The 14933-nt window shown below is 37.5% G+C and overlaps 2 protein-coding genes across 4 annotated transcripts; both read left to right on the forward strand.

Annotated features, from left to right (window-relative positions):
* Window positions 1-6029: 6029 nt before the first annotated feature.
* On the forward strand, window positions 6030-7740 carry LOC129746750 (glutathione S-transferase 1-like). The gene is made up of 3 exons (XM_055740623.1): window positions 6030-6250; window positions 7058-7258; window positions 7335-7740. The coding sequence occupies exons 1-3, from the start codon at window positions 6107-6109 to the stop codon at window positions 7659-7661; spliced, it is 672 nt and encodes a 223-aa protein (XP_055596598.1). The 5' UTR covers window positions 6030-6106; the 3' UTR covers window positions 7662-7740.
* Window positions 7741-8189: 449 nt separating this feature from the next.
* Window positions 8190-14038, forward strand: LOC129746754 (glutathione S-transferase E14-like). Of its 3 annotated transcripts, none has more exons than XM_055740628.1 (5): window positions 8190-8277; window positions 13119-13279; window positions 13341-13541; window positions 13609-13725; window positions 13802-14038. In XM_055740628.1, exons 2-5 carry the CDS (start codon window positions 13130-13132, stop codon window positions 13991-13993), a joined length of 660 nt encoding a protein of 219 aa, XP_055596603.1. In that variant the 5' UTR covers window positions 8190-8277; window positions 13119-13129; the 3' UTR covers window positions 13994-14038. The 3 variants fall into 3 exon arrangements, with proteins under 3 accessions (XP_055596603.1, XP_055596604.1, XP_055596602.1); XM_055740629.1 differs by having other exon boundaries at window positions 8240-8373; XM_055740627.1 differs by lacking the exon at window positions 8190-8277 and adding an exon at window positions 8304-8325.
* The last annotated feature ends 895 nt before the right edge of the window (window positions 14039-14933 follow it).

Consider the following 14933-nt stretch of genomic DNA (forward strand, 5'->3'; position numbering starts at 1 on the left):
CCCGAATCTCGATTTCTAGCGCCTTTTGATGACACCGGCGATGTAGTTCCACGTTTGAGATCCAGTAGCTAGGCCATCAAGCGCAGATGATGTTCCGCAGGCAGCGATTCACAAAAAAATTCAGTTTTCGCGTCGTCACCGCATATGTGCACCAAGTTTTGCATCCGTACAACAATACGGATTTGACGATTGAGTTGCGTGAGCGCCAGATGTTTCGGAGACTCGCAAATGCAAATCGAGCCTTTCTGATCCGGGTTTTGATGTCTTTCTTAGTACCACCATCCGACGTTATCTGGTTGCCAAGATACTGGAAGCACTCCATTTTCTCAACCTGATGCCCAGCTACCACGAAATTGGAACGATTTTCGGTGTTGATTTCCATCGACTTGGTCTTTCCGACTTTGATATTGAGGTCATCGAGTTTGCTCTGCATGTCTTGTTGTTGTTGGGCAGCAAAACAATCATCAGCCGAGTCAAGTTCATTAAGTTGCTCCATTGTCGAAGGATTCCTCGGTTTGGTCTACTGTCTATCGATCCAGTCAGAATCTCATCCATTACGATTAAAAAAAGTAGCGGTGAGAAGATACATCCTTGCCTCACTCCAGCAGTTACCGAGATTCGATAATACAAGACATCGTCGTGCAAGACCTTACACGAAAATGCCTTGTACTGTGCTTCGATGAGATGGACTAGTTTCTCTGGGACCCCTCGTCGCCTTAGAGCCGCCCAGATGTTTTCATGGTTAAGTCGGTCGAATGCTTTTTCGAAGTCAACGAACACCAGCAGAAGAGAGTTCTGGAATTCGTTGTTATGTTGCAGTATGATTCTTAGCGTTGTGATATGGTCCACATATGATCGTCCGGATCGGATTCCAGCTTGTTGCCGTCGGAAAGTAGTGTCGATTTTCTCGTGAATCCTGTTCAGGATCACTTTCTAGAGTACTTTGAAGGTTGTTCAGATCAACGTTATGCCTCGCCAGCTACCGCACTCTGTCAGGTCTCCTTTCTTCGAGACCTTTACGAGGAATCTGCATCTAGCCGGCCGGGGATGTTGTAGTATCCTAGATGTCAGCGAAAGGTCGGCTTTGAGCATCCCAACAGGAGTGCAATCAATTCGCCTGCGCTTTGTTGGATTTTATGTCTTTGATTGCCGCTTCTATTTCAGCCAGCGAGTGCGCTTCCGAGTTGACGTCATTAATACGACTTACTGATAGCGCTTCGAGCTGCGGGTTCTGTTGGCCATCGCTATTTGTGAATCGGAACATACTCAGCCTAACGGTTGAGCTGATATGTTCGATCTAGCAACAGCTGACCTTCTCGGTCTAAAGGGTGATACGGTTAAAATTTGGTCAAGGGAAAACGCGTGTAAATCGGTGAAATCGTTTATTTAAAAAATCAAATTAAATTTCTTTTTCAAGTTTAATTAGTATAAAATTCAGGAAAAATATTCAATAAGGCTTCCGCTTTTCCAAATCCGAATTGCCGGGCCTTACGCTTAACCTCTGCCATCAGATTTTGTACAGCCACCTTGTCCACCTGCTTCGCCGCAGAAAGCCAGTTTGCCTTGAACTGCTGCTCGTCCTTAGCAGTTTTTTTGGTCTTCTTTAGGTTCCGCTTGACAATAGCCCAGTATTTCTCAATTGGGCGAAGCTCTGGCGTGTTGGGAGGGTTCTTGTCCTTGGGAACTACCTGCACGTTGTTGGCGGCGGCCTTTTTACCGTAATGGCAAGATGCCAAATCCGGCCAAAACAGTACGGAACAACCGTGTTTCTTCAGGAAAGGCAGCAGACGTTTATTCAAACACTCTTTCACGTAAATTTCTTATTTGACAGTCCCGGAAGATATGAAAATGCTGCTTTTCAAGCCACAGGTACAGATGGCTTGCCAAACCATATATTTCTTCGCGAACTTTGACAGTTTCATGTGCTTGAAAATATCTGCTACCTTTCCCCTTCCTTTTGCCGTATAAAACTCCTGTCCCGGAAGCTGCTTGTAGTCGGCTTTGACGTAGGTTTCGTCGTCCATTACCACGTAGTCAAACTTCGTCAGTATCGTCGTGTACAGCCTCCGGGATCGCGCTTTGGCCGTCGTATTTTGTTTATCATCGCGATTTGGAGTCACTACCTTCTTGTAAGTCGATAGTCCGGCTCGTTTTTTGGTTCGATGTACGGTTGTAGACGATACACCCAGCATATTTACGGCATCTCGGAGAGAGAGGTTAGGGTTTCGCTTGAACTACCGGCAATTCTTTTTGTCGTCACAGCGGCTTCCGGTTTTCCATTTCCGCCCGATCCCGACTACTTGGCTGTCGACAAACGTTCCCCAAAGACTTAAATTACATTTGTAACTGTTGATTGCGCAACTTTTAGCGATTTTGCCAGCTTGCGTGCGAGTAGCTCGGTTTTTCGCGATGCGCGAGCAAAATTCTGAAACGCTGCTCTTCTTCCTTGGACGGCGTTTTGATAACTAAAGAGAGAATTCCAAAATCAAAATAGGAGTAACACTCCACACACACACACACACACACACACACACACACACACACACACACACACACACACACACACACACACACACACACACACACACACACACACACACACACACACACACACACACACACACACACACACACACACACACACACACACACACACACACACTCATATACCTTCAAAATGAGGGGTGTTCAGGTTTTTTAAATGCAAAATTTAAAGAAATACGTCAAGTAGATATTCAATAGATTTTGACCGTATAACCCCCCAAGCAACCAAAAGTCACATATTTACTAGAATGAAGGTTTTGAAAGTTACATATTGGCTGACAAAGAGAATCAACTGCCCAATTCCCTTCAGTGAACTTTATGTACTCATTAATGAACTTGAAAGTTGCAAAAGTGATTAATATGTACGTTGTATGTGACTTGTTTTGTCCAATTCCCATTTGTGAACTATATGTGCTCATTAACGAACTTGAAAGCTGCAAAAGTGATCTATACGTACGTTATACGGGACTTAAGTCACATTAAAGGCACAAAAGTGCCCAATACGGGATATGGTAAGTCACATAAAGGGCACAAAAGTGCTCAAACGGGATTTGATAAGTCACAAAAAGTGCATTGATGTGCTTTCAAATTCAAATCACCTCTTCGAGTTTTAGTTTCAGTTAGAACAACATCTAGGCGTGGTCTCGTGGTAGCATGTTCGATTCTCACCACGAAGGTCGGTGTTCGATCCCCAAGCCGGGCAAGTTTTTTTTCAAATAGTAATTTTGTACATGAGTGACCATTCTGATGCGATATATGTTGGAAATGTAGGAAAGAAGCAATTGAGCAATTTGTCGAGTTTGAAATCCGGCGCGTGGCATCATGGCGGCACCGGTACAGAAAACAGTAAATAATCAAGAGAAGGTGATATAAACACAAGCCAACGGTTCAGTTGAGATAGAGAGAATTTTTTTGCTCATTTTGCGATTTTTTGGAAGCTGAATTAAGAGGCCGCTAGAAGCTGAATAGAAGATCATTAAACTTGTTTTGGAACTTGAAAGTATCAATAAGAACTTAAATTTTGAGCTGCATAGAACGTACTTCATAACAATGATGGGGCTGAGTAAGCGTTTTTGTACCTGTTCTATGAGACTTTTGGTTGCTTGGGCCTTTATAAGTGGCATTTTTGCATTAGTTCTTACACCACTCAGGCGGCGAGAAATGTCATATAGTAATCGGGTATCTTCAATGGCGGCGGATCTTTCTCCCTCTTCGGCTAGGGAGTTTGTCCAGGCTCTCTTGTCTCGTCTATAAGCTCATTTAATAGCCTTTTCCAGCTCCGCATATCGTAAGCGGGCAGCTGTATTGGCTGACCCGGGACATGCCTGCTCAATTCCGACTTTACCCTTTCTCCGATCATCGATCATCCACCAAGTTTCAACCGACATCCATTCGCTTCTTCTTCCACATACTTTACCGAGAGTACCATGGTTCGTCGTGATAAAGGCATTATTGATTCCACAGCACTGTTCTTCGACTGTTCCGTCTGTCGGTAGTTCCGAGGCTCGGGATTCGAGCTGTTCAACGTACGCCCTTTTCATCTCTGGATTCTCCAACCGGCGGACGTCGTATCGACATCCGTCTTTCTCCTTTCGTCGTTGGACACGCGCAACTCTCAGTCGAATCTCACCAAGGACGAGGGTGCAATGTCTGCGCTTCGTTTGTTTCGGACATCAACAAGGCTATGTGCTGGTCGATGGGGCAAGAGCAATGCACCGATCACCATGTTATTGTTGAAATAAAATTCTACAAACAGTTTTCCGTTTTCGCTCATCTGTCCTAGACCATGTCACCCCATGAGGCGCTCAAAATCCTGATTCCTGATTATCGCAGCCAATCTTTGCGTTGGAGTTGCCTAAGTGGATTTGAGTGTCACTCTTTGGAATTTTCTCAACCACTCTGCTCAATTGACTGTAAAACTGCTCTATCTTTTGCAAAATGGCATCGTCAGTTGGCGCATAACACTGGATGATTGTAAGGTTTCTAACCCGTGGTCTAAATCTGGCTACGATTATTCTTCCGTTTATCGGTTCCCATCTTATGAGGGCCGCATGAGCCTGCGGGCTTAACAGGAAACCAACTCCTCGTTCCAGAGTAGCGTGTTCAGAGTAAAGCAAGACTTGCCCGGACTGTGTCTTGTGTTCTCCAGTGTTAGGCCGACGGACTTCACTCAGTCCCAATATCTCTAGCTTGAGGCGGCTAGCTTCTGTAGTAAGTTAAGCCAGTTTACCTGGCTGGGCAAGGATCAAAACATTCCAAGTTCCAATTCTAGTTCGTGCTTTCATGCTAAAAGTCGTTGCTGAAGTTCCAATTCGGTTATTTCTTGTCTCAGTTTCCGTAACGATTAATTTATCGGAAGCAGAAGGCTGTTAGCCTAAGGTCCCTATCCCGCGATGGGGTTGCCATCTTGGACTTAGCCGGCGGGAGCCGCATTTCATAAATTCAACAGCTCGCTGCGAGACAGTTCTAAACTGCCTGCTGAAAACTATCGTGGGGTAGCAATTTTCTCTGCCATGCCTAAACTGTTCGAGAGCATAATTTACACTAAAATGTACCCTTGGTTACAAGGATAGATGTCTGATTGAACAGGTTTTTGAAAAAGCGATCATCAGAGACGAATTCGGCAGAGCTCGTATCTACAACTTCACAATGGATGATACAAGGATCACGAGTCGATACCATATATTTACACCACCATGTCAAAAGCGTTTGGCGTGATTGACATAAGTGCTCTCCTGTAGGTGCTGTGTAAAATGGAATTTCCAGTACTTGCTTTCAGTGAATACATTCGTACCTTACAAAAACAAGTCTTTTTCGTGAAATTAGGGAATGCGAGATCCAGTGTACATATTGTCAATCAACAGGTGGTGTACCACAAGGGAGTCACTTAGGAAACATTATGTTCATCACTGTTATGAACGAGTTTTCCGAAGTGCTGCGTTACGTATTTGTACTGATATGGTAAGAAGATGATATGAAAATGTCCCTTCCAGTTAGAAACCTCAAGGATTGCTTTACTCTGTGAAACGTCCTCTATAGGTTTTCTGAGAGTTGCAGTGCTTTTGTAGTAACACAATAGAAGGATTCCAAAGAAGATTTCTGAGGTACGGCTTAATAAACCTTTGTTGACATGCCGAAATGTCTGAATGTTGAGGGTAGGGTTTAACAATAAATTGACGGTTTTTTTTTTAATTTGAACAACATTTCAAAATGACTTTCAACTTCAATGTTGCGTTCATCTTACATTATCACCAATTGTAAGAAGTTCTTTCATCCTGTAATCCACTTGATTGCTGTACTGTCAACCTTCTTAACTGTTAGATCAAAGGTTTTTTTTATTCAATCAAAAGTTACACGTCATCAGCGTCAACCAAAAGCTTCTTTGTCGAACGTTTCGTATTTGCAGTTCTTCATTAAAAATTCATACTCAAACACAGCCTTTGGCCTATAAGACCCACGTCAGGCTATTGCGGTTTCCTAGTCCTTCTCGAACGGTTGGTTATTTGTATTTCTATCCTTAGCTTGGGTTATCCTTCAATCGCGAAAAAAAAACTTTGAAACAATGGCAAAAGTTGTCCTGTATACCACCAAAGTGAGCCCTCCGGGGCGTTCCGTTGAGCTCACTGCCAAAGTGTTGGGTCTGGAGCTGGAAGTGAGACCGTTGAATTTGATTGCCGGTGAACATTTGGATCCGGAATTTGTCAAGGTTGGTGGTTTTTAACATGCTTTAAAAAATGGATAATGGGGGATCTTGACTACCTGACACTTAAGGTCTCGTGGGTTTTGGTTTTTTAGTACTGATCATCCTAGCCTTTCATATAAGTTTTTTGATAAACCAGAATGAAATATTTGTTTCAGGAGAGGAGAATTGTCTATGACTGAACAGCAAAATTTCAAGTTTTTTTAAGGACTTGGTTGACTTATTCTATTGAACAAAGCAATCAAAAGATTCCTTTTAATTCAACCACGGTATAAGAAAAGTGCAGATACCGGTGTTTTGATAGCAACTTACTATCTTCTTCAGTGAGCGTTTGAAGATATATCTAGGCAGGAAGAAATGTGGTGCTGTAAAATGAGATGAATAGAGATAGCTTTTAGATTGATTATTGCCTTTTTTGTAAATTTTGTCATTTAAGTTATTCCCGTCATATGTGTTATATTTTTGTAATTTTCCCGTATGTCCATTACTCCTCTGATATTCCTATTGTGTCAATTTTTTTTAACCTTTTCTTATACTCGCGCTTGGCGCAAAGTTTCTATGTTGCATAGATCCAGGGGTAAAAGAATTATCCATTTATCCATCTTCTGGATTCAATCCATAAACATTTCAATTTTCGTATATGGACAAATCAGTACTAGGCAATTCAGCGTTCTACAGTTAGCGGAACAATCTTATTCGCAAGTTCACTTTACATTTAGCGACAGATTTAGATCGCAATCTAAAAGTATGTGTTTTTATTGACGACTAGTGGATTAGCAGTTATTATAAGTATTTTTTAAATTTTTTTTTCAGCTGAACCCTCAGCATACCGTGCCGTTGATAATCGATGAGGATGGGACCATCGTTCGCGATAGTCACGCAATAAACATTTATCTGTCCCAAAAGTATGGAGACGGATCGCTCTATCCGCAGGACATCGTAACGCAATCGAAGATAAATGCCGCCCTTCATTTCGATTCTGGGGTACTTTTCGCAAGGCTTCGTTTCTATTTGGTAAGAAACTTCATTTGCTAATTGACTTTGTCATGTGACTAAGTGGACAAATTAATATGAACCTCTACTTTTCCAGGAACCAGTCCTTTTCACCAAGTCCACGGACACGCCGCAGGAGAAAATTGATTACATACATAAAGCCTATCAGCTGCTTAACGATACGATTGTCGATAAGTACATCGTCGGAAACCGGATGACGTTGGCGGATCTGAGCTGCATTACCAGTATTGCTTCGATGCATGCCGTGTTTCCGGTTGATGCCGGTCAGTATCCGAACTTGGGCCGCTGGATGGCCCAGATGGCTGCCTTGCCGTATTATAAACGCATCAACCAGGACGGTGCTGAGGATTTGGCTGCGTTTTTTCATGCCAAGCTGGCTGCAAATCAGAAGGAAGTGGAGTAAAATATTCCCGATCATGGTAAAGGATATCACCACAGCGTGGCAATGAAGCACATAAGTTTGAAGTTTAAACAGCACCGATTGCCGTTGAATAAAGTTTTTTAAATGCAATGCTAGATTTTTTTTTCGAATGCACGACGTGATTTTATTTATCAAGAATCATATTCCAGTAGATGCTCAGTTATTCATTCAGCTTTTCTCAGCATCCGTTTGATTTGTTTCTTTTTTCGTCCTCTCAAGATAAGCAGAACTTGGATGAAAAAAAACAAAAAGATGAAAAGTCCAAAGATGTCCAGAGAAACGTTTGAGTATCAGTTGTGGTAACCTGACTACCAGCAGTAAAACGTGTAAATTAAAAAAAAAGAAAAGTAACAAAAAATCCAAAAGAAAACAGACAGAAGGCTGTTGGAGGTTTAAACTGTATTTAATAATACAACGAGCGAGGAGTCGTTTACCCTACTAATTCGGTAGTCTTGAGAAGATTTCTTATTCTAAATAGAGCTCTCAGCACCTGAAACTCTCAGTTCTGTCTGTTCTTTCGTGTGTACCAGTTCGAATCGTTAATCCGCGAACGTTTCTTGAGTGTCGTATTTCGTACGCGAAACATAACGAATAAAAGGTAAACAACACTACAAAGATACACAGTAAGCGGAAATCAATAACATCGGTAATTTTTTACCGAATTCTCAAGATACGGAATTCGTTAACCAGTTAGGTAATTTTGTAATCTGAAACACAGTGAAAAATAGACGAATTACCGGGGATTTTTACCGAATAAGCTGTAAAAAGTTTATTAAGTTTGCATTTGTACTACCGAGAGTTCGGTATTATTTTTCTCGGTATGTTGGAAAATTCTACCGAACGATCGGTGATTTGTTTGATGAGCATTGAACATTCACAGCGGTCGATAAAAGCTCGGTAATTTTACCCAACAACAATTAATTTTACCAAATAAATTGTGAATGTTCGTTAATCTTTGCTAATTGTCTGGTAGTGTTTACCTAAACAACCGTGATTTATATATCAAAAATGATTTTTATTCCAATTTTTATAACAGTTGATCACAAAATGGAGACCAGCTACTACAATAAATCAAAACTAAATAGATGTAATATTCATATTAAATTACGAAGGTTTTTGAACTAAAGATAACCATAAATTTATAGCTTGATTGATTCATCCGTCATTTTTTCAAGCATTTTAAAAGCAAACTGTCATTCTTTAGCGATGAATACTTTTACGTATTTTGCTGCCGCTTGGAAAAAGACTGCACAGTTTGTTAAGCGTCTTTACTGAAAAAAATTAAACATGAAGATGTTATTTTAAGAAACCTACGACCTTTGGCGATTCAATCATCTCTGTCTTTTTTAAATCATTGTTGACAAATCGTTTTTGTCATTTTTGTCATTAAAGGGTGATACGGTCAACATTTGGTCAATATCAACTTGACGTATTTCTTTCAATTTTGCATTTAAAAAACCTGAACACCTCATTTTGAAGGTGTGTGTGTGTAGAATGTTGCTCCTATTTTGATTTTGGAATTCACTCTTCAGTTGTCAAAATGCCGTCCAAGGAAGAAGAGCAGCGTATCAAAATTTTGCTCGCGCATCGCGAAAATCCGAGCTACTCGCACGCAAATCAACCGTTACAAATGTAATTAAAGTGTTTGGGGAACGTTTGTCGACAACCAGGAAGTCTGGATCGGGGGTAAATCGAAAAAGCCGCTGAGACGACAAAGAGAGTTGCCGGTAGTTTCAAGCGAAACCCTAACCTCTCTCTCCGAGATGCCGCAAATAAGCTGGGCGTATCGCCTAAAACCGTGCGTTGAGCCAAAAAACGAGCCGAACTATCGACTTACAAGAAGGTAGTGACTCCAAATCGCGATGATAAACAAAATACGACGGCCAAAGCGCGATCCCGGAGGCTGTACACGACGATGCTGACGAAGTTTGACTGCGTGGTAATGGACGACGAAACCTACGTCAAAGCCGACTACAAGCAGCTTCCGATACAGGAGTTTTATACGGCAAAAGGAAGGGGAAAGGTAGCAGATATTTTCAAGCACATGAAACTGTCAAAGTTCGCGAAAAAATATCTGGTTTGGCAAGTCATCTGTACCTGTGGCTTGAAAAGCAGCATTTTCATAGCTTCCGGAACTGTCAACCAAGAAATTTACGTGAAAGAGTGTTTGAATAAACGTCTGCTGCCTTTCCTGAAGAAACACGGTTGTTCCGTACTGTTTTGGCCGGATTTGGCATCTTGCCATTACGGTAAAAAGGCCATAGAGTGGCATGCCGCCAACAACGTGCAGGTTGTTTCCAAGGACAAGAACCCTCCCAACACGCCAGAGCTCCGCCCAATTGAGAAATACTGGGCTATTGTCAAGCGGAACCTAAAAAAGGCCAAACCGTATCACTCTTTCTTGACAAACGTGATCTTTGATAATTTTAGTCATTTAAGCCATTTTTGAAAAACGTCATTTTTGTCATTTTTGTCATTTTTATCATTTTTGTCATTTTTGTCAATTGTGTCATTTTTGTCAATTTGGTGATTTTTGTCATTTTTGTAATTTTTGTAATTTTTGTAATTTTTGTAATTTTTGTAATTTTTGTAATTTTTGGTATTTTTCTATTTTTTGTAATTTAAGTAATTTTTGTAATTTTTGTAATTTTTGTAATTTTTGTTATTTTTGTCATTTTTTTAATTTTTGTAATTTTTGATATTTTTGTAATTTTTAATTTTTGTAATTTTTGTATTTTTTGTATTTTTTGTAATTTTTGTAATTTTTGAAAATTTTGAAATTTTTTTAATTTTTGTCATTTCTGTAATTTTTGTAATTTTGGTAATTTTTGTAATTTTTGTAATATTTGTAATTTTTTGAATTTTTGTAATTTTTGTAATTCTTTTAAATCTTGTAATTTTTTGTAATTTTTGTAATTTTTGTAATTTTTGTAATTTTTGTAATTTTTGTAATTTTTGTAATTTTTGTAATTTTTGTAATTTTTATAATTTTTGTAATTTTTGTAATTTTTGTAATTTTTGTAATTTTTGTAATTTTTGTAATTTTTGTAATTTTGTAATTTTTGTAATTTTTGTAATTTTTGTAATTTTTGTAATTTTTGTCATTTTTGTCATTTTTGTCATTTTTGTCATTTTTGTCATTTTTGTCATTTTTGTCATTTTTGTCATTTTTGTCATTTTTGTCATTTTTGTCATTTTTGTCATTTTTGTCATTTTTGTCATTTTTGTCATTTTTGTCATTTTTGTCATTTTTGTCATTTTTGTCATTTTTGTCATTTTTGTCATTTTTGTCATTTTTGTCATTTTTGTAATTTTTGTAATTTTCGTTATTTTTGAAATTTTTTAAATTCGTGTAATTTTTGTCATTTTTGTCATTTTTGTCATTTTTGTCATTTTTGTCATTTTTGTCATTTTTGTCATTTTTGTCATTTTTGTCATTTTTGTCATTTTTGCCATTTTTGTCATTTTTGTCATTTTTGTCATTTTTGTCATTTTTGTCATTTTTGTCATTTTTGTCATTTTTGTCATTTTTGTCATTTTTGTCATTTTTGTCATTTTTGTCATTTTTGTCATTTTTGTCATTTTTGTCATTTTTGTCATTTTTGTCATTTTTGTCATTTTTGTCATTTTTGTCATTTTTGTCATTTTTGTCATTTTTGTCATTTTTGTCATTTTTGTCATTTTTGTCATTTTTGTCATTTTTGTCATTTTTGTCATTTTTGTCATTTTTGTCATTTTTGTCATTTTTGTCATTTTTGTCATTTTTGTCATTTTTGTCATTTTTGTTATTTCTGTCATTCTTGTAAGTTTTGTCATGTTTGTTATTTTTTTTCTGTTTTAATATTTTATTAAATTTTTGTCCTTTTTTGTTTATAAATTTCGTATTTTTATTTTTAACATTTTTGTCAAATTTCAAATTATAACCTTATGTACTGTACATATTATGTGTAGTTTAAGCTGGATCTATTCAAACATTTCAATTTCTCACTTTGAACTATCGAGAAGCATCGAAGAAATTTAATCTGAGCTCCAGCTTCGCGATGTCACCTTTGCGGTTAACGAGCTAAATCAATTCAAGTTGGTAGACGACATCAATTAAAATCCACCCAACTGTATAGGAACCACGGATATCAAATTCTTAACTCAAACTCTGAACGACTCTACGACGATTCAATACATATTGCTCAAATGGCTTCTTGTTTTCTGTTTTTATCGTCGACAATTGTTAGTGAACATTAAGAATATTGATTTCCTAGGACTTAGTTTAAATAGAATTTTAGTAGTTTGGGTATCTTAAAAGAAGAAAAAGATCTTTTTTGTTGAAAATATTGCACAAATGCTTCCTAACAGGTCCATTTACAGGTCCATTTACTAACGCGACTAAACTAGATTTTTTAACATGGTGGCATCGGAGGGAAAAATTTAAAAGATAAAAATCCAACTGTTCTTGTTGTTGAAAACCTCCTAGAACTGTTTGTCTGATTCCCCCGCCATGATAAATTTTCCGCAGTGAAAATCGGGATAAAAACAGTTCTAGGAAGTTTTAAACAACAAGACCAGTTTGACTTTACACCACCATATTACATACACTATAGTTGTGTCGCGTTTTTGATTTATTGACAAAATAAGATTTTTTCACGTTCATTTTCACGGGAAGTATGATATTTTCAAATGGAAATCTAGATTTTTTCGAATTTTTCTTATAAATGTTAAGATATTCGAATAAATTTTTGATGATGCTAATTTTTGTTATTATTCATATTGTGTACTGAAAGTCCTTTAAACGAAATAAGGTACAATCTATTGACCAACCCATTCAATAATCTCAAATGACATTAAGTTTAAATACTAATTATAAAAGTGGCAATGAAATGCAAAAATGCAAAATGCTGGATTGGTCGAGAGGCTGGTGAGTTTCATTGCAACCTAGAGAGCTGCGGTTCAATTCTCTAGGCGTAAGCAGCTTTTGTAATCAAAACAATATATGTAAATAAAATCAATGAGATAGACCATGATAGACCGGCAACCTAGTAATCTGACATCTGGTTGTCAGAGCAATCTGTCAATCGGATTTTTGTTTCGGCGCGTAGAAGTTTCTTGACATTCTCTTAGAAGCTGAATAGCGTTCTCTACAGCCACCTAAACGAACTTCAAAGTAGCTTTAAGAACTTAAATTTTGGGCTGATTAGCATTCTCTTCAGAAACAAACGAGAGCTGATTAAGCTTCTATTCCTTTTTAAAGGAATTCTGGTTGCTTGGGTTGCAAGTTAAATGTACGTATTACAGTTCTGATTTCATGCCATTCTACAAAAGAGGTATAAGCTTTTAAAACACATCGTTTAAATAGTAACACCAAGAATATTTTTTGTAAATTATCATATTCAAAAATTTACATTAAGATTTACCAATATTAAATGTATAGTTTTGTTTTACCCAAAGGCTGCGAAATCATGCCCAATCCGGTTCTCTACTATGATGACATTAGCCCACCAGTTCGAAGCGTTCTGCTGACACTTGCAGCTCTAGGAATCAAAGATAAAGTTGACTTCAAATGGATTGATCTATTTTCTCGAGGTCATTTGGAGGAAAGTTTCGTTGAGGTAAGATTTATATTCAGTACACTCAAATAAGTGTATTTTTCACAGCCTTTTCATATTTCAGCTCAATCCACTGCACACGGTACCGGTTTTGCAGCACGATGACCTCATTTTAACCGACAGTCATGCAATATTGATGTACCTCTGCGACGAGTACGGGATGGATTCGCCGTTTTCATTGAAAGATCCTAAGAAACGGGCCCGAGTGCACAATAGATTGTGCTTCAACAATGCCGTCCTGTTCAGACGGGATTCAGAATTATTTGTAATTATCTAAATGCAACATTCAACGATTGAAAATTTTATCAATTGAACCAATCATTATTTTCCAGCAACAAGTGTTTCGAGGGACAATCAAAAACCTATCGGAACACACAAAACCAATCGAGGAAGCATTCGACTATTTGGAGTCCTATTTGAATGAATCCAGCTTTGTCGCATGTGATGAGGTAGGTTAAAATGAAAGCCGGTAGCCATGTGTCTCTTGATGCTTTTAATAATTCAAATGTTTCTTATTACACACAGCTTACAATTGCGGACTTTTCGATAGTGGCAACTTTGAGCACGGCGGAAATTGCATGCCCGGTCAACGACGGCATTCGATGGCCCCGGTTGGCGGCATGGTATGGGAAAATGAAATTGCTTCCCTACTACGAAACGGAGAATCAAATTGGATTGGACAAATTGAAGATGAAAATTAAGGCAGCTTTGGGTTGATGTGGGAAGTCTAGTTAATAAACTTATTTGAAATTCATGTGGGAATCGCCTGTCTTTTTTTTACTGTTTTGTGGCCTTAGAATATTTGCTTTGCTGATTTATGCCTGACCCTTGTAAGGCTTTTCTTGTAGTACCATTTTTATGACTCCTGTGTGATACTAAAAAGTGTCATTTTTCAAATGACAAAAAAAGTCTCTAAAAAGATAAAAACAAGACAAAAAAGACAAAAAAGACAAAAAAGACAAAAAAGACAAAAAAGACAAAAAAGACAAAAAAGACAAAAAAGACAAAAAAGACAAAAAAGACAAAAATGACAAAAAAGACAAAAAAGACAAAAAAGACAAAAAAGACAAAAAAGACAAAAAAGACAAAAAAGACAAAAAAGACAAAAAAGACAAAAAAGACAAAAAAGACAAAAAAGACAAAAAAGACAAAAAAGACAAAAAAGACAAAAAAGACAAAAAAGACAAAAAATACAAAAAAGACAAAAAAGGCAAAAAAGACAAAAAAGACAAAAAAGACAAAAAAGACTAAAAAGACAAAAAAGACAAAAAAGACAAAAATGATTAAAAAAAATGACAAAACAGACTTCAAATGGCTAAAACAAAACCATGACTGATTTGATAAAAAACCGTTCAATTCTATAAAGTTGAAGAATTGACAAGACAAAACCAACAAGAAAATGGCCAAAATTGATCAATTTCTAGGTGGCCAGTTTTGGTGGTAACAAAACATATAAAAGGAGATATTTCAATGCTTTTCTGTTTTACATTCGGTATAGAATATCAATTTGCTTAATTTTAGGACAAAAGTTACTATAATAAAGATTTCAGAGGCTCTTGAAATATTTGAATGAAAAAATCAAGTAGATACGTTTCAAATATCATAAAAATAAATCAACTTATTCCGTTTACTTACCGACTAACTTTTCAAGGGCTCC

Source organism: Uranotaenia lowii, chromosome 2, assembly GCF_029784155.1.
Source record: "Uranotaenia lowii strain MFRU-FL chromosome 2, ASM2978415v1, whole genome shotgun sequence".
Classification (NCBI taxonomy): domain Eukaryota; kingdom Metazoa; phylum Arthropoda; class Insecta; order Diptera; family Culicidae; genus Uranotaenia; species Uranotaenia lowii.

Coding starts and splice junctions, on each gene's coding strand:
- LOC129746754 (XM_055740628.1), top strand. CDS start 13,130: ATGCCCAATCCGGTTCTCTACTATGATGACATTAGCCCACCAGTTCGA. Junction 13,542..13,608: donor GACGGGATTCAGAATTATTT/GTAATTATCTAA, acceptor ATTATTTTCCAG/CAACAAGTGTTTCGAGGGAC. Junction 13,726..13,801: donor GCTTTGTCGCATGTGATGAG/GTAGGTTAAAAT, acceptor TATTACACACAG/CTTACAATTGCGGACTTTTC.
- LOC129746750 (XM_055740623.1), top strand. CDS start 6,107: ATGGCAAAAGTTGTCCTGTATACCACCAAAGTGAGCCCTCCGGGGCGT. Junction 6,251..7,057: donor TGGATCCGGAATTTGTCAAG/GTTGGTGGTTTT, acceptor TTTTTTTTTCAG/CTGAACCCTCAGCATACCGT. Junction 7,259..7,334: donor CAAGGCTTCGTTTCTATTTG/GTAAGAAACTTC, acceptor CTACTTTTCCAG/GAACCAGTCCTTTTCACCAA.